Source organism: Anneissia japonica, unplaced genomic scaffold, assembly GCF_011630105.1.
Source record: "Anneissia japonica isolate Jap-2015-1 unplaced genomic scaffold, ASM1163010v1 scaffold4058_len632159_cov189, whole genome shotgun sequence".
NCBI classification, from domain to species: Eukaryota; Metazoa; Echinodermata; class Crinoidea; order Comatulida; family Comatulidae; genus Anneissia; species Anneissia japonica.
Genome location: NW_022735300.1, coordinates 122,032 through 141,749, shown reverse-complemented (window position 1 = coordinate 141,749; position 19,718 = coordinate 122,032). Strand labels below are relative to the sequence as shown.

The window sequence follows — 19,718 nt, the reverse complement described above, 5'->3', positions numbered from 1 at the left end:
TTATTCTAGTAAAGTTAAGTCACTTAACTTAAGTGACTTAATTCCTTTATCTAGCTATAATTGAGTGGTTCAGGTCGAACTTTTAACTAGTTAAGTGGATCTATATCTAGATAAAAGTTCGACGTGAATCAGGCTTAAGTGACTAAAAGCCTTTATCTAGCTATAATTGAGTGGTTCACGTCGAACTTTTAACTAGTTAAGTGGATGTATATCTAGATAAAAGTTTGATGTGAACCAGGCTGTTCAGTTTGTTTTTCTTATCTGAAAATGAATTCAGCAGAATTAAGGTTCTTGTAGCTTTTTCATACATCTCCTTATCGTGGTGTGCTTCTTTTTGAACTATTACTGCATTATACCAGTTGCTATTTTTCGGGTTTTGGTTAAAGCTTTTTTTTTTGTGCTGTAAATGTAACATAAATTCTCATGTACAGTGTTTACAGAACCTTTTGTTTCTAGTAGTCATTTGTTTAATAAAATAATAGTTGTTTACATGTTTCAGCTATACCAGTCTATTAATAAATTCTTATTAACACTAGCTTAATCTCTTTAGGCCTCTATTTTCATAATTAAACTGAACTTTAAATTATGCTTGATAAATATAACCCAGAATATGCTATTGTTTATATCCTCTAATTAACTGTATGTAATAACATGGACTGGAGTAGTAGTGACTTGGTGTTGACTGTCTAGTTTACAAAGAGTAAACCTGTAGTACAGGGTGTACGAGAAGTTGTGCTACTGTAAATTAAATTTGATAAATAAAATTTGATAATTGGGACAAAGCTTTCCACATGTATAATATATGCAATATACATAACCTACTGTCAGAAATAGTGCGTCAACATCAATTTAACATATGCAACCCTCCTTTTTTTGATATTTTTTGTATATTTTTTACCCAAATCTTGCTGTGCATTGGGTTTGGTGTTGTTTTTGACTTGCATTATTGAAATTATATAATCTACTGTATAAGTAAGTCATGCGTTTTGTGGTCTGTACAAGCCATGCTTATTGAAAGGTAAACACATTAGTGACAACAATAGAACAATACTTCTTGCTTGGAGGAAGCAAGTCTAAAATGTGTTCATAGAGTGTAATCACCTGACAATACAAAACAATCCCCTGAGCAGTATAGTTGAACAAACTTTAAAATACATAACAAAAATGTGCTTGTCAATATACATTGCTTTAGAAATATATTTTCAAAAGATCAGGTTAGTAGTTCCTTTGGAAATATACAGTATTGGATTGATTCCAAATGCTGTTCATGTGGCTTGTTGTGGAGAAACCTATAATTATTACAGTGACCTATTGACTGCAGTGAAGCAAATCTAAAATTCATCCTTGATGTATTTTGAAAAATATTTACTGATCCCTGACAATACTGACAAATCTGATGAATAAAAATTATATTCAAATTTAAGTCTGAGAGTGCCATTTCCAGCTATTTACTGGCTGCCATAACTCTAATTCTTCCCTCAGCCCCAACATGGTGGGACTGAGGCGGTCTAGATCCTCCATCTCTGAAATTCCCTCCCTTAAAACCCATCTATTTCAATTTTTTGGATCCAGCTCTGCAGAGCTTCTGTAATTTGGGACTATGCTATGATTCAACGTTTCAACCTTAATGTATCCAGGAATATATGCCACAATTATAATTATTAATTGACTTACTGCCTGAAGTCTGGTTTTGGCAACATGGCAGTCATAAAAAATAAAGCCTGAACTCACAGTAGTCTTACAAAAATTAGCTCACATATGGGAGAATTGATATTGGAATGGTTGTTACTTAATTAACTGCATGATTGGGAACACTTAAAAAGGTTGCACATTGTGTTATGATAATGTGGGAAAAATTAGTAAAGTAAAGTGAATTTTTCTGAGCCACTAGGGCCCATAGGGGCCTTAGCCTATCCCCAGTTTCAAGTAGCATGAAGCGGATGATCCTGGGTGGGATGCTAGTCCACCGCAGGTTACTCCCAGCAATTTACTGGTACTAATTAATACAGCTGAGTAGACTGAAATAATGTAAAGTGCCTTGCTCAAGGACACAAGTGAAATGCACAGGGAAGGATTGAAACTCCACCTCTTCTCTGGTATAATAAGCAATTCTTTCTGAAATATGAATATGTGTGCATTAGAAAACTAAACTAATTAATTAATACATTTCATAGTGTGTGTGTTCAACATGTATTGACATTGATGGAGGCTGTCTGATTATTGAATGCATCGTAATGGTATTAGAAGTGTGACCCTACTGTTCTACTATTAAATCTTAAAACAATTTTCAAAATGCCAGTTAGTACGTACTTAAATTGGGTCAATCTCTGGCCCTCATCAAGCAAATGCTATGTAAATTTAAAAAGCTACTGTAGTATTAATGGTAATAGGCTTGGGAGTACTGTTGTATTTTTTTTTTTTTCACTTTTTGTATTTTTATTTTGAAAAAAATGTAGTTGCATTTAAATCAAACAACCAAATTGCCTTGCGCCCAAAACAAAGAACATGGTAATTAAAGTAAAAAGTTTAGTACAACATAAACATACTTAAATAAAAAAAAGAAGTAAATCTTTTCATTTTCTTTCCCATGTATTTAAACTTAAATTTAACAATATATTTTTCTATTTTATAATATGATTTTAGATTTTTCATCCAAGATATAATATTTGATTTATTCGTGAAATATTGGCATTCATATTTTTTTTTTATATATTTTTTAAATTTATGCAATTCTATTCTATAAAAATATTTTCTCACTTTTCGATAATAAGGAACACAAAAAAACTTGGCCAGGATATCAAGTAATTCACACACCGATTGGTTGGTAATTCAGAACAAAATTTAATTACCGTATTTATTGGAATGAATTCCCGGGGCATTTAAATATTTTTGAGAAGGGTTTTTGAGGGAGAGTATATTCTAGGGAGGCATTTAGTCGAGGGAGGCATTTATTTATTTGGTGTACAATGGATATCGTATACACTCAAATAAACACCTTTAATTTCACTGTAAATGTCAAAATGTGTTATTGCATAAACATAAAGAATTATTGATCTAAACCAGGTTAGAAAAAATGTAATTCTTTGAAGTAGAACATTAATAGAATGTGTTGAGAATAATGTTGCTTCTATTAGTTTTGTTTACAGGCATTAAGGGGGGCATTTATTCGAGGGAAAATAAATGCCTCGGGGCGTATATTCACGGAGGCATTTATTCCAAATAAGCTGCAAGAGGACATTAAAGTGGTGGGGGGGGGGGAGGTATATTCAAAGTGAGATGTTTATTTGAATAAATATGGTAGTTACTTGTTAACTTCTGTATATTTTGAAAACAATGAACTGCCCAGTATACGTATTATAGGTCCACTCTCTGTTGTCTAATTTGTATATCTAAGTAAGTCATTATCTTACAATTAAAGCTTCCAATTTTGAAAAGAAATTTCCCCATCAAATAACGGATATTGTTCTAGTCTAATTTCTGTTAATTTCTTTTTCTGTTAATATCCCTATCACTTCCTCTTCATTCATGTTTTTTTTTTTATTCAAAACGTATCAAAGCAGCTCTAATTTCCATCAAAAGTATTCCAAAAAATTTGATCATTGACATTGAATTATTGAATTTCCAATGTCCATTTCCCCGTATATTAAAATCCAATACTAAAAAATAATCGAGTGACTACCATGCTTTTTAGTGGTGTGTTATCTCAACGTCGGTGGTGTCATTAGGTTCTGATGGGCCCTGGTTCAAGGGTACCGTCAAGACCCTTGATGGATATAAATCCGAATTAACCTTATAATTAAAAGTTTAATTACCTGTTTGTTAATATTGAATATATGTAGAATGACATAATATTTTAATGTGCACATCTTTGATATATGGTCTTTCCTTGGACAAAGTTGGACAGAAAAACCCTGTGCAAAAACATAGGAAGATAGAAGAAGAAAAAATTAGGACAAAAACAATGGCTTTTCCACTGGGTGTGGAAAAGCCAATCAAAGAATTACATTACTTTTAACTTGAAACCAAACATAGATTTAAGTACCACACTCTGCGATTGCTGCTTGCTGGAACGTGCTTGCAATTTGTATGTCCATAATATGTCTAGCATTTTGTATGATAAATTCATATGCTTGCATATCTATTCTAACACAGTACATACTAACATTATACAAATTGTCTTGATACCATGGTGCAGAATATATAGAGCCTGGGGAAGTGAATAATATGCCTTCCCCTATCACAGATTTTCCTCCATTGTGGTCTCCATAGAGTCATGTCATCGACAAAAGCAATGTATTCGGCTTTAAGCACTTTTACAAAAAAAATTGTGTAGGCCCATATATAGTCATGATGTGATGTCATCATGACCATAATTTGGCAAACAAAATTGGATAGTTGGAATGTGGCTTTAGAAGTTGAATTAAACTGGACTTGGTGTCTGTTTTTAAAAAAAATATGTTATCTTCATAAATTTTAGAAAACACCAAAAATTCAGTTTAAATGTTGAATTGGAAATTTAAAAGGTTAATAATTTGTTAACATCCATGATACACAGAGACTGAAACAATTCACAGACTATAAATTTCCCAATGGACCTCATCTACGATAGCCAGGTGTTTGAAGGTGTCTAGACCATATGGTGATGTCTAGTGGAATGGTTCCTGTGGAGGGGAACTAGAAACAGTTTCTTGGAGCCTGAAGTATTCTTGCATATAAATGGCAAATTTCATTTTGAGTTTATTGTGGGATGGTTTGCTTGTCACAAGGGGTTTGCTAAAAAGTAGGGTTTGTAACTCCCACCCTGGAGTTGAGCTTGTGGAAGTGCATACTGTATTCCTTATCACAGCCCCTCCTTTGTTGTTGGCTCCATACAGCCATGCCGTCAGCTTGTTAGGTTTTAAGATTTGTCCAGATTATCACATTTTCTTTGATAAAAAAACTGGTGTATGCCCATTTATGGTCATCTTGTGCCTATATATTTAGGCATATCACAGTTGTTCAAACAAAATTTGATAGAGGTTGAATTAAACTGGAATTAACACTGTATAATAGGTTTTTTTTTTTTAAATAAAAGATACTGTCTCAGTCTGTATAAATTTTAGAGAAACACCAACAATTCAATTAAAACATTGAATTGCTCTTTTAAAAGGTTAATAATTTATTAACTTTGAATGATACACAGACCGAAACAATTCACAGACAGTATATATATGAGGATTCCCCAAGGGAGCCATATGGAATGTTTCCTGTGGGGGGACTACAAGTTTTTGTTGGAGTATTCTGGCATATAAATGGCAAATTTCATTATCAGTTTATTATAAAAAGCAAGGTGAGGTGGTTTGCTTATCACAAGGGGTTCGCTCAAAAAATAGGGTTTATAACTTCCACCCTGGTTACAAACCCCTTGTTTACGGTGCGGAATATATGTGACAAAGACAAGCCAAACCAGTCACTCGTTGCAAATCATGTTTTGGAAATAATGGCCAAAACATGCTGGAATGTCAAAATTTCAGAAATCTATTTTATTGCACTAAACTAACCTTTATATCTATACATCATGCTATGCTGTTATTTTCCTCATTTTCAATGTTAAAACAACAATTTTTTAACGATTTGGTGATGGTTTCTACCTAAGAAATGCCTGAAATCGTAAACTTTGAAGGCTGATTTCTCAAACATTGTGCTTTAAGCTCCGTATGTTTAAATTCCTGTAATTTCATAAAGAAATGTCAGATTTAAATGATTCTTTTACCATTTTATAGCTCTCATTTTACTGTTAAACTCTGTATTAATAACTAAAAATCAATTTTTGCGACAAGTGACTGGTTTGGCTTGTCTTTGCCACATATAGAGCTTGGGGAAGTGAATACTGTATTCCCCTATCACAGCCCCTCCGTTGTGGTCTCCATACAGCCATGCCGTCAGTCAACTGCAGTGTGTGCTAGGGATTATTAAATTTTCTTTGATAAAAAACTGGTGTATGCCCATTTGTGGTCATCATGTGCCTATATATGTTCATGATGTGATGTGGTCGCCATACAGCCATGCCTTCAGTCAACTGCAGTGTGTGCTAGGGATTATTAAATTTTCTTTGATAAAAAACTGGTGTATGCCCATTTGTGGTCATCATGTGCCTATATATGGTCATGATGTGATGTCATCATGACCATATTTAGGCATGTCACATTTGTCAAACAAAATCTGAAAGCAGTTTAACTGGAATTAACACTATATAATAGGCTTTTTTTTTTTAATAACAGATACTGTTTGTAAATTTAAGAAAAGCACTGCAACAATTTAATTAAAACGTTAAATCACTCTTTTAAAAGTTAATAATTTATTAACTTTCAGTGATACACAGACCGAAACAATTTACAGACAGTTTATATCTCAGGATTCCTCAAGGGAGGTTACCCACGAGAGCCAGGTGTTTGAAAGTGTCTAAACCATATGTGGCAAAGACAAGCCAAACCAGTCACTCATCGCAAAAATCGATTTTGAGTTATTAATACAGGGTTAAAGTGTAAAATAGGAGCTATAAAAGGGTAAAAATATTCAAATCTGACATTTCCTTATGAAGTTACAAGCATTTAAGCATACAGCTATTTAAAGAACAATATACTGTATGAGAAATCAGCCTTCAAAGTTTATGATTTCAGGCATTTCTCATGCAGAAACTACAGTATTACAAAATCATTAAAAAGTGTTGTTTTAACATTGTAATTGGGAAAAATAACAGCACAGCATGATGTATAGATACTTAAACCTTAGTTTAGTGAAATAAAATAGATTTTTAAAAATTTTACATTCTAGCATGTTTTTGCTATTTTCTTTGAAACACAATTTGCGACAAGTGACTGGTTTAGCTTGTCTTTGCCACATATGGTGATGTCCAGTGGAATGGTTCCTTTGGGGACTGGTAAAAGTGTCTTGGAGATGAAACATTCTGGCGTTTAGGTGGCAAATTTAATTATTAGTTTGATATTATTTTATGCAAGGGTGGCGTGGTTTAGTTTATCACAAGTGGTTTGCTAAAAAAGAAGAGTTCATTCTTCCGCCACCCCCCTCCCCAGGTTACAAACCTCTTTGGTATGGGCCTTTAATGTTTGTCAGAGTACATTTGTATCTTTCGCTATGCATTGATACTTGGCTTGCATTTTGAAGTATACAAAAAACATAAATTGATAAATATATAATAAAAACAGTGCTATAATATATTGCTGTCTCTTATACACATCTAATTGCCTTGCGCCCAAAACAACTTGCACTCGTTCCCTCCGGTCAACAACTGACTCAACCAATCTTTCTTTATTGTCCATCCTTTCGGTTAAAGTCTTGTGGGGAGCGATTGTTTATGGTTGCTGGGCCCAAGTTGTGGAACTTGTTACCTTTATTTATTCGTGAGTCACCTTCTGTCACCATTTTCAAAGAACGACTTAAGACCCACTTATTCTCATCCCTTTAATTTATTTTTTTTTCCTATTTCCATGCCAGCTAGTTTTTATAGCCTTAACTAGGATAGGAGGTGCCCGAATCCGAGATGGCCGAGACTCAACAGGTGCTGACTGTAGTTCAATTAGATTGAACCCTAGCCAGCGATGAGGGCGTATCCCCATACTTCGGTTTGGGTGCTGGCATGGTATTCAAATTTCACTTCTTTTTATTTTGTGGTTTTGGTTTCCGTTCCATCTTTACACTTGCCTGATAGCGCTTAGAGACTTTTTGTATTTTGCGCTCTATAAATTAATAACCATTAGCCATTAACCATTAACCTGTCTTGTCGTCAAATGCTTATAAGAAGAGGGTGTATCGCCCTGGTTCTTAATTTTGTCTGGTTCTTGTATTTTTGGCCAAATTTGTCGTGCAATCAATTTAATATGGCCCCTGAGGGGAAAAAAATTTTTTTTTTAAATATTTAAAACATTTTAAAAGCTCGGTTAATACTATTTCAATAAATTAAAGACACAAATGCAAGCCTTGTGTAATGTACACAGGGATAAGCAAGATGATATAGGCCATAAATAGAAAAAATTGTGCCAAAAATTGATCACTGGATGCTTTCCGTGGTCCTATTCTGCACCATGTGCTTCAAACAAGTAAATATTGTGTTATGATGTAGAGGTTCCACTCAGATATAAAATTAAACCCTGTAAATTGAACTATCAAAAAACACTGGTATACTTATTAGCTCAGCTAAATTTGACATAGCAGCTCAGCTCAGGGAAAGTAAAAACTTTATCATATACATGTTAAAATGTAATGATCGCAGAGTCCTGATGCATGATTTGAGACCCATGGTGGAAGAAGCCCATTGTTAAACTAAATTTAAGTTATCTTGCAATACATAGGTTTTATTGTCAATAACATTCATACTTAATTTTACATGGTAATAAAAAGTATTAAGTGAACCAAGGATCAGTGCTCATAAAAATACATTTCGATTGTGCTACAATTAATGATTCAAGTCATACAGGACTCTCTGCTGCCAAATTCTATTTCTATGTTTAGTTTTGTTGTTCACTGTGTTTTGTCAATTTAGCCTTCTTTTCAAGTCATACAGTATTGGCATTACACCAACTTTTGTGCCGCCAGGTTCCGTAGTTCTTTACTTTAATGTAGTTAGATTTAAATGTCTAGACTGAAAGCGTAGGCTTTTGTATTGTGATCAATGACTGTTACATTGATGATATGTTCCCACAGATATTTCCTGCAACCCAATTTTGGGTCCTGACCCAACCCGACCGCTGGTGTAGTAGAATTTAAAATACAATTTGAAATTGCCAAAAAAACTTATTTTTAATAGACTTATTTTAGCAGGAAGAGTTTGACCTAGATGTATAACGATTGCTTTCAACATGTCAGAGATTATCTTTGGCCTGTGAGATCAACTCTAAAAATAATTTGGCCCTTTAACTAAATTAATTAGGAAGCAGGGGTCTCTGTTATTTTCCCTGTATCAAGGACTAGTGCTGTCCATCTATACATGTGCAAGAGTGTGAAGAATTAGTTAGATTTGAATCCCCAACAAAGCCTCAGTGGATCAGTTGGTTAAGGAGTCTGCATAGACAGCAAACATCCTGGGTTCAAATCCTCTTTAAGATTCAAAATTTATATAATATAAACAACAATATCTGTAGCTTCATTTTGCCCATTGTTTACATTGTTGGTGTTGGCTTCTCCCTATATCCAATTCCTACTACATTCACTATCTCACTCACTGACAAAGGATTGTATAGCTCTGTCTTCTTTCCGGCTTTTCATCTTTTAGCGTTTTCTTAATTTCATGTCGCAACTGAGATCTAGCCATGAAATGGAATAAAATTAAATTCTAAATATTGTTATATGTCTATGTCCTTTGACATTATTATTTATACTACCTTGTCACAGGTTGCCTTCAACTTCTCATGATAATCAAAGTGAATCTGGATCGTATGAGTCTACTGGTGGATCGGTAAAGACGTGGCAAGGTGCCCCTCCTTCGCCGACAAAAGGTGTTCCTATCAAACACCATGGTTCAGAGACTGACTTAGGTACGTTCATATTTATAAAAAAAAATTATCCTGAAGAAAATATTTCATTAATGTCATGGTTCGATAATATAAAATATATTAAAAAGGGAGGTACAATCTTCCTTAGAGTGATATACTCAACACAGATAGTAATCACAGGACACAGTATCACTGTATAGGTAAGTATGTTTTATTCACTCATAATAAGACAAACGAAAACACTAAAATATATATTCAAAACGTTAATTATATAGTGCGTTATAACATGTATATCTCAGAATTTCTATATTAAATGTAATTGATCAAATGCACAAGCATATTAGGCCTAGTTTACAATTCAACAACAACTCTTATATAATCTGGCAACACACCCACATCAGAAACAAATAATTTGATAATTAAATTGCATCTAGCCTAAATATCAAGATGTAATAACTATTTAACTCAAGTTAGAATCAGCTTAATGCTCCAACAGAACCTCTGCAACTAGAGACTATTACTGGATGCCAAGCTAATGGCATATTAACTACTAAACATAACAAAATTATGGTTAATAACAATCACTCCATTAATGGAATGTAGAATAATGGCAATTATATTACCAATGCATTTAATAACAGAACCAGCATCAGTTCTATATATATTTAACACTGGCATAGACATGAAATAACTACAGAATATCATATAACTTGCCTATGATTCATTGTATCAATACTGACAGATGGTACTGTATGTCTTTTGATTCAAAGCTGGCAGTATAGGTGGCGGTAGTAGCGGCAGTGGAGGTCACCGAATGTCAAGAAGTGCACCCCCGTTAATGAATATTGACTTACTAGTAAGTTAATGTTTGGAAATACATTAGCCTACTACTCATCTCATTTTGGCTTCATCTTTTTTTTTGTGTTTTTTGTGTTATATTCATACTGAGCCTCTCTTTAATACCTGTAATTTTTTTTAAACTGAAAGGGCACTCAGTATATAGAACAAATGAATTATATATACTATAAAATAATGTATAATAATAATAATGATGTAATGAAATATAAATAATAATAATAATAATAATAATAATAATGATAATAATAATTATATATATATAATATAAAATCATACACCATGGTTGCATTGGCTTTATTTGCTTTTTCAAAAGCATCTTATTAGTTATTCTTATTCTTTATTTGGAAATGACACTTTTACAAAAGTGACACTCGTACGTAACAGTGTGTCCAAAGAGAAACAAAATCAAGTAAATCAAAGCTAATAAAAAAAATTAACAGAGTAAACAAAAAAACATACATATGTGTTAAACCTCCCTGCTTTCACCCTTCAACCCATATATTGAAATTCAAAACCCATTATCAATGTTCAATTGGAAACAATCCATCAATATCTCTTGGAGTTATCCTCAAAGGTGGCCCCATTTATATCTGGTTCACTTCTCGACAACTCTCATTTTATATATGTTGAAACTTGCGGTACACCACGTAAGTAGTTCTGAAAAGAACTGTTGTAGTTGAGAAAGTCTCGACAGTTCGATTGAGATGCTTCAATCGTCTTCAGGAGAATAATATCTGCAGACACTCCAAACAGAGAAATACTTATATGTTTGGGTAGAGAGGCTGGATGGTGATAAACTAACCAGTGGGTAAAAGGCTAAAACACAAGCTGGATGGTGATTGGATGGATAAACTGACCAATGAGAAGACTGCTAGTGAAAGGCTAAAACAAAAACAACAACAACAACAACATGGATTGAAATCGTTTCAGATCAGAATCATTGGAGGAATGCCCGCAGGGGAATTTAGAATTTTTAAAAAATTTAATAAAAAATTTTTTTTTATTTAAAGAAGCAAACATTTATTTTTTTTGTTTTTGTTTTTGTGAATTGGTAATCAATATTTCCAAAGAAATATCTCAGAAAAAGTAATAAAAGTTGTATGGTTAATTTTTTTTTGTGTGCAGGAATATCCATTTTTTACAATGACGTCATTTCCAACGGATTTCGTTGTCCATCTTGCGGGAATGGTAACAGCACGTTCTGTTAAACTTCTTGACAGGATTCATAATCCAGGTAATGTGCTGATTTGATTTGATTTAATGTGCTGATTTGATTTCAGTAAAATTGACAATATTTCAAATTATTTGTTACAATTTATTCCTGATTATCCTTGTAGTCGCTTGTAGAACTCTCAGTCATAAAAGGTTGTTGGTTCTATGTTAAAAGTTAGCATGGATGTAAGCTGGTTTAAGCCTGGGGAGGGGGGGAGTTTGTGCAAAAATTTAGAATGCAGCTGTTAAATCCCTATTTCAATGAAAAATAAATGATAATTTTTAATATTTTAACCAATGAAAACTAAATGGTCATTTTTTATATTTTAACCCACTCAGTAGAACTAATTCCCCACCAGCCTACTCCCAAGGGTTTTTACATGTTCTCTTATTTTAGATGAACCAGAAACACGGGATGCATGGTGGAGGGAAATCCGTACAGAGATCAGGTCACATGCAAATGCAATGGGATGCCATGCTGTGGTTGGTTACAGGGAAACGACGACAATATGGTTAGGGACATTTGTTTTCTTTAAAATGATTTGCGGAATTTGCACCTATTTTTGAGCCAGTGTATTAGCCCTAATATTACTGTACATACTTATGGTTGGGCAGAGTTTTTTTCTACTTTTATTTTACGAACCCACCACCATCAGTAAAAAAAGTTGTGAGTTCAACACGAAACACATGTCACAGTACTGCTTGTGTCCATTCACCAATTTTGCTAGCTACATTGGGTTATGGTTTCAGTCAATGAACTGCGCAACCGTGAGAGAAGTAAAAAAGATTGAAAGTACACCACCTTTGTCAAATTTACTCCAACAGTACAGGCAGACCTTATAGCAAAATCCACAAAATGACAATTAATAAAACAGATAATATGTGAGGTCTCACCAAGAAATTGAGATGATTCATTGGTGAAATCATATTGAGATATTCACCAAAATAAGCAAAAGTCAAAATTTTTACAAAATTTTGATTTTAATGTTTTTTAATAACTTATACTTATTTTTTGTGATTTTATACGTTTTAAATGAGTTTTCTTACTAAAACAGTGTTCTCTGCACATATTCTGTAATTGTAGTCCTATTATTTGTACAGGTTAGTTTAATATCTTTAAGGCCGATTTTCTTAACAGGTGGTTCTCATACACTTACACTTTAAATGCTCACATCTCTGGATCTAATTATCCTGGGAAGCCATTCAAAGACCAAATTAAAGCTTATAATGTGATCTACCCAAATATAATATACTCAGTATTTGATTTTCTAACCATAAGACTCATTTTGTGACCTCACATATATGTTTGTCATTTATACAGTGGGATAGAATATTTTTATTCTGTTAAAGATGGAATGTTCTTCAAAAATTGACAAGGCCATTTTATTCAACGTTTCGCTTTTATTAGTAAGCATCATCAGGATGCTTATAAAAGCGAAACATTGAATAAGATGGCATTGTCAATTTTTGTAGTGACATTCATAATATTTGTACTTAAACTCAGTTCACATTTTAATAGTTTCTGGAATGTTGTATCTTTTAACAAATTATAATATAAACCTTGTTAAATGAAGCACTCATTCCATTTTCATCCAATGAAAATAGTGTATCCTGTTACACTTTTTGACTTGTGCTTTTTAGATGTGCATTTGTATTTTTAATTTGTGATTGAACAACCTACTTCTTAAATACACACATTGAATAAGCATTGTATTTACATGATAATTGTGAATAATTTGATAATTGCCTATTTCATTTTTTAAATATCACAACAATAAGAATTACTTAATAACATTCATTATTTGTTTACTAATCCAAAACATAAGATAAGTATGTACCAGTTCCTAAGCCTTCTCTAAGCCTGGCTTAAATGTTGACCTTCTGACAATTTCATTTTCTTGTCCTAATAACAAATGACATGATTTTTGTCTAGATAATTTAAAATGTTCATATTATAGTGCTTCAGTATAATAATTTACTGTTTTTTTAACCATCTTGAACAATAGCTACAGTAATTATTAAGTAGCTGCTCACCTGAATTTTATTCATTATATTTTATGCCATAAAGAATGTTTTTGTTATCCAAGTACAAATCTGCATTCAATTAATCAAAATGTCAATGTTCTTTTTAGTGATGAGATATGTGTGTTATCAGCCAGTGGAACAGCAGCCATTGTTAATGTCAGCCTCCAACAGAGAAATCCAGCAGGTATCTTAACGGTGTCGTTGGATAGAACAGAGTTTATCAAAGAGCAGCAAGACGCAACATCTGTGAACGATGGGTAAGTTGTCGCTTGATGGACTATTCCAGTAAGCCCTGTCCCTTGGATATTCTTGCCAAGGTTCCACGAAACATTAGTGTAAATGTACGTAAACATGTGTGTTTGCAGGACACGCTCGTATTTCAGGCCTTGTTCTCATTCGTCAGTTGTTAAGTTTGATTGACACTCCAGAAAGGCTGCGTTGATTTAGTGATTGAACAGTTATTTACTTCTGAATACAGAAAACTGTAATAAGCTCTCTGGGGGCAGGTGAACCATTTAAAAGCATTTTTTTATGAGGTGTGCATTTGTAATTTACTAGCTTATACCTGTGCTCCGCACGATGTTAAATGAGTGGGGAAAGGTGGCGATGTATATAGTTGAATGGGAGGCATTGGCAGATCTGAGGGGGTGGTCAAAAAAAATAATTATAACAAAAAAAAAAAAAATTCAGGGCCTGTGAGCTGAAATTTGTTGTTAACAATTTGAAAAGTCAGGAAAGCTCATTTCCCGCCATCTAGGAATCAAAATTTTCCCGGGGAGAACCCCCAACCCCTTTTCTCTTTGGGGTTTATCGATTCATGGAAAAAAGAATACATATCCAATTACTCAATTTTGTTTATATATATGTATACACACATAATAGGAATATTTCCTGTAATAAGAATGAGGACATTTACCTCACCGTTTTCAAGATGGAAAAACCTAGAATTTTGAAGAACTTAAAAGACACCTCAGAAGTCGGAAAGCTATTTCCCGCCATCTAAGACTCAAATTTTCCTGTATGTAATATATCGTAGTTAATTATCTTCGATGTAATAACGAGGTAACTCTGATGTGTTCGTTGTTTGAATGCGATATTGTGGTATTGTCTATGAATGTGTGCATGTGGGCGGGTGCGTGGCACAATGACGTCACAACAGTTATGAGATTTGAAAGTAATCGGCAAGAAAATGTGTTAATTTTGTCAAAAGAACACATGTAGGATAACAAAATCAAGTCTTAATGTAGTGGATGTTCGTCTTGTTGGAGTAGCTACTATATGTGTGAAAATCGTAGTTGTACTTAAAATATTTTCGGAGATATTTGTTAACAAATATTAACAAAACGTTATTTTAGTAGTACAGATGTACAAAAACATTGAGATGGTAAATGTTTTGATGACACAACTGCCATCTTCCATTCTTAATCACCGACATTTATCAGGCATTTAAGTAAATATAGTATGGTGATGGTGTGTGGAAGATGATGGTATTGGTGAGGTCTGTTTAAGTATTACATTTAAACATATGGCGAAGAGTAATCCTCATTAGAGGCTGCGCTATTATGATAGCTAAGGGGTTAATGGCACTGTTCATGTACTTAAAAATGAAAGAAATGTTGAACACTGTGGTTAAGGCTTCTCTGTTTGTATAAACTGTTGGCTGGTATTTCATCAAAGCCAAGACCACTGCTGATACAGAAAAGCCAGTCCAAGACAAGATGTAAAACAAAATGATCAGAGAAAGGGTCAAATACGCCTTGTTACTACCCTTCAGCCATTTTTCTTTTCCTATCGTCTGGCCCTTGTTGATCCGCATTGTATCCTGTTTTCTTTCTGTGTTCACTTGGCCGGATGAGATCACATGGGCAGTTTGAATATCAACCTCAGCATCCTCCAGGTACCCAATATTGTTGTTACTTCTTTTATCCATAAGAACTTGGATGTCATTTGGTGTAGCAGTTTGTCTTTGAGAATGTGAAGTAGTTGTGCTAGGCAATGTTTCATTTTGATCCTTGGAAGGGATTACAATTGTCAGATTCATGCCTGCTTCTGATATCTTTGTCTCATTTCTGTTACTTGAGATTTCAACTTCAGAGTCAATGTGAGGGTGCACTGTAATCTGTCGTTTGTTCTCATTTGCTGAACCTTTTACGATTATCTTTTTGAGTTGATTACGTTTTTTAATTTTACAAAAAAGCTTTCCGTATATTAAGGTTATAATGGTGATGGGGCCCCAGAAATATATGAAAGTCACCAGAGTTGCAGACCATATGTGGTTATAGTATGCAGGAAGGCTGTAGAAATTTGACGTATCCGATTCCTGGAAGATGGTCAAAGATGACCGAAGAGAAGTCCATACTAAAGTAGCAGTTGCCCAAGGGGACAGGCACATGATCAATAGTCTCTTAGTTGACCTATTCAGTCTGTATTTTACCGGACGAGTGACTGCATACAACCTGTCAATAGCAATTGTGATTATGTTGAAGTTTGACGTGAGAAGGAGAGTGTTGTGGATGTCTTTCATGGGATTGTTAATTCTGTCGCATGCTGATTGGTCTGGTGACGATATGCAAATGATCCCGGCAATAATAACAAGACCTGTTGATATGTCTGCCACATTGAGGCTTAACACCAGGAAATTTGTGTATGTTCGCAGATGTTTTTCTTTCCAGAATGCTAATAATGTCAGCATGTTAGAAATAAAGATGATTAGTCCCAACAAGACACTACATGTGATCATGAAGATTGCTCTTTGACCATTACCATCAGAATGTGTTGTTTCATCTGTAGTCAAATTTGTTAGATTCTCCATGGCTGCAACGTTTTACACTTCTGTAGCTTGAGTCTATAAAACAAGTGTTTTAATCAGTTATATGTGTTGTAGTTCATCAGTGGCATATCTAGAAATTGACAGTGGTGAACTTATGAGAGGGGGCCTGAAGGTTAAATGGAAGGGTGCCAGCTGCCAAAATATGGAAATCATATCAATTTGGTTGGTCTACTTCACTGCAAGCATGCTGCCATGAAAATAACCATATCTCTTAACCATTAGTGCTCTTCAAAAACATTGATTTATTTTACTATAAAAACAGTAACTCAAAATCTAGAGGTTGGATACATTAGGTTGAAAAGGTTATAAATATAGCTGTTTACTGTGCTCAATCCGTACTTTTTTCTTTCTTGCACACTCACAGTATTAAAAATATTACTAGTTAACAAATAGAGATTCTAAGTACAAGTATTTGCCAAATTATTATAACACAAACCTTTCGATCTAGTAAAGACTAATCCTTAATATCACATCGGATGTACTTGGTATTATTGCAAATACTATCATAATTTTCAATACTGTATTAATATTATAAAGGTAGATATAATGCATTCAGTATTACAACAAAGTGGAAATTGTGGAAATTCAAACAAACGGAATGAGAAATTTCTCCTCCAAGGTGAAGTACCACATTCTCCCTATACCCCTCCACCTTTTTTAGGTGGATCTGTGAAAGGCTTCCTTGTTCCAGAATTAAGCAAATTCTTTCTGGCTATTTTTCAAAATATTTTTGATTGGTTCCTCTTTGTTAGGGGTAAATTCATCCACATCATGGTTATTAGAAATTTAAAATATTCTTTATTTTCATATCGTAAGAGAATTTTTAAAATTGTATTTTATAATCTTTGAAGATTTTAGTTACTGTATAGTCTTGTTAATGACGTAAATTTTGAACCCACTTAAAGAAATAGAATTTAAAACACTGATTTCTACTATAATAGCTGGATTGCTCATTGGCTGGTTTTAGTGAGGCCACCAACGCCGTGTTGGGAGGCCTAAGTGACGCATCATTTTAGACAAGTTTTTTTTGGCATTTGTTTAAATTATTGTTAAAAATAACGATTCTTGCAAAACTTTTTAATAATAAATTTGAATTTAAAGTAATGATTATTATCATTGTTTGCTTTTGTTAGACTTAGGATATTTCTTGGGTTTTGTTTTTTTTCTGCTTCCAAGACTTTGCATTTCAAGGGCATAGAGACTATTGTAATATGCGCTTAATAAATATACAGCCATTACCATCATCTATCTACTTGATGTGACTTTTTATGCAGTTTAAGAAAGTGCAAACGAAGTTATTTGCGTTGTTAGGGATTGAAGTCACTATAACAATGCGACTTCGCTCGCGCTTTTGAAAACTGCATAAACAGTCTCATCTAGTGGTTAGATGGTTTGAAAAAAATTCCTACGTTAAATTTAAATTTATTATTGAAAAGTATTGCAAGAATCATTATTGCTGCGAGTCACCAGACGAGCAGCAACACTAATTTCGATGTACACCAGTAAAAAAAATTTCCAGTACTGAAGATGAATTTTCTGGAGAGCGTTGGATGGTTTCCGGTTTTCAGCCCAAAAGCGCGATAAAATTTGAGTGCTTTTCAGACCCTTTTCGAGATCCACATGGTCCCGGCGGCGTGGATTTCAATCCATGTCATTGTCAGTTTAGAGCTTGATGGTTTCGGATGTGTTCATTTAGAGTTAGAATTGAATCGGTAAGTATCCCATTTTCAAACATTTATTATGTCAAGTCTTAGAAGTGTTAGAAATTGCCAGATTATTTTGATGTCTGTATGTGGCAACAGGCTCATCATAGACGCTATATTGTAATTTTGTGACGATAAATATTTTTTTCTATAATTATACTTAGGAGGTAGCTATATATTTTGATCTCCAAATATCTTACTAATAAATCAACATCTAATAAAATATCGAATAAAATAATAGTAATCGATAATTATATTGAATATATATGTTAGTAACAGCTTTTATGTGTGAATTTGGTAACAAATATTGCACTTGAATCTTATATGTTAATTTACACAATCATGTACTTTCATTTGCAGATTATTGGTTGCACATGTATATAGTTAGTTTGTCAGTTTCACATGTGTCCTGTGAAATTGATTTGGTAAGTACTGTATTTTCAAACACTTATGTGTCCATATTGCCTAATTAATGCTAGAAGTGTTGATTATGGTCATCATATTAGTGATGTTTCTAGAGTGTGATTGTGTCCTGTTTATGAGTATTTAAGGATAATTAATTAGGCTGAAGGTTGCTAGTCTCTTCTATTTGAGGCTAGGCCTAACGTAATATTTGGAGGTAGGTGTATATTGATATCCAAATATCTTGCTAATAAATCAACATCTAATAAAATATCTCATAAAATAATAGTAATCGATAATTATATTGAATATATATGTTAGTAAAACAGCTTTTATGTGTGAATTTGGTAACAAATATTGTGCTTAATCTTATGTTAATTTACACATGTACTTTTGTTTGCAGGTTGTTGGTGGTTGCATACAATCCAGGTCATTGTCAGTTTAGAGCTTGACGGTGTTGCATGTGTTCGTTTAGAGTTAGAATTGAATTGCAAAGGAAAAGTAACAACATGAATAAGGATAAGAAGCCTACAGGCTATCACATATTTACGATGACCTTCTACACCAACCCAGGAAAAGACCTCAAATACCAACAGAAAGTGCACGTTATCGGATGACATCGGCCGATGACAAAATGACCTGACATTAGGTCATTTACCTGATGAAGGTATTATTTCGAAACCGGTTTAAATACCGTAGTATTTAAACAAGTTTAAATATTAAAAATCATATTGTTGATAAAGCATTTATTTAAATACTGACACTGAAAAGCATATTGTGAATAAAGCGTTTATTTAAAAAATGTAAAGCATATTGTAGATAAAGCATTATTTTATTTAAAGATTTTAATGCTGAGAAGCACGATATGCATATACCATTTTTTTTAAACATTTAATTTCTGTGAGGCATGTTCTTTATTTAGCCACTTTTTTGAAACAGTTTTAAATATTTAGAAAATATTAAAAAGTTTTAAATATTTTTTTGTTAGAACAGATTTAAATACTGTGAATGCTATTGTGGATAACACTTTTCTTTTTGACATATTTAAATACTGTGAAGCCTATGTGGTTAACAATAAAACAAGATCGACTACTAACATGTCTATTAGTATATTATTATGTTGTTTTGTAGCATTGTAAACACAATTTTTGAAACCCATTCTCATAAGTCACCAAATCATACATTTCTACCAACCTTTAA

The 19,718-nt window shown here is 33.4% G+C and overlaps 2 protein-coding genes across 2 annotated transcripts in view; one reads left to right on the top strand and one right to left on the bottom strand.

The window, feature by feature from the left end:
* LOC117116535 (C2 domain-containing protein 5-like) overlaps positions 1–19,718 on the top strand; it is a gene marked incomplete at its 5' end in the record, with an annotated part of 51,219 nt that overhangs the window by 7,503 nt on the left and 23,998 nt on the right. The window contains 5 exon segments of the mRNA XM_033260593.1: positions 9,388–9,530; positions 10,259–10,344; positions 11,472–11,580; positions 11,956–12,070; positions 13,691–13,840. Of these exon segments, the coding sequence (XP_033116484.1) occupies positions 9,388–9,530; positions 10,259–10,344; positions 11,472–11,580; positions 11,956–12,070; positions 13,691–13,840 (603 nt within the window).
* The window catches only part of LOC117116536 (muscarinic acetylcholine receptor M2-like), an 8,076-nt gene continuing 2,864 nt past the window's right edge, over positions 14,507–19,718 (bottom strand). The window contains exon 2 of the mRNA XM_033260594.1: positions 14,507–16,428. Within this exon, the coding sequence (XP_033116485.1) occupies positions 15,088–16,395 (1,308 nt within the window). The 5' untranslated portion in view covers positions 16,396–16,428 and the 3' untranslated portion in view covers positions 14,507–15,087. The remainder of the gene's footprint in view (positions 16,429–19,718) is intronic.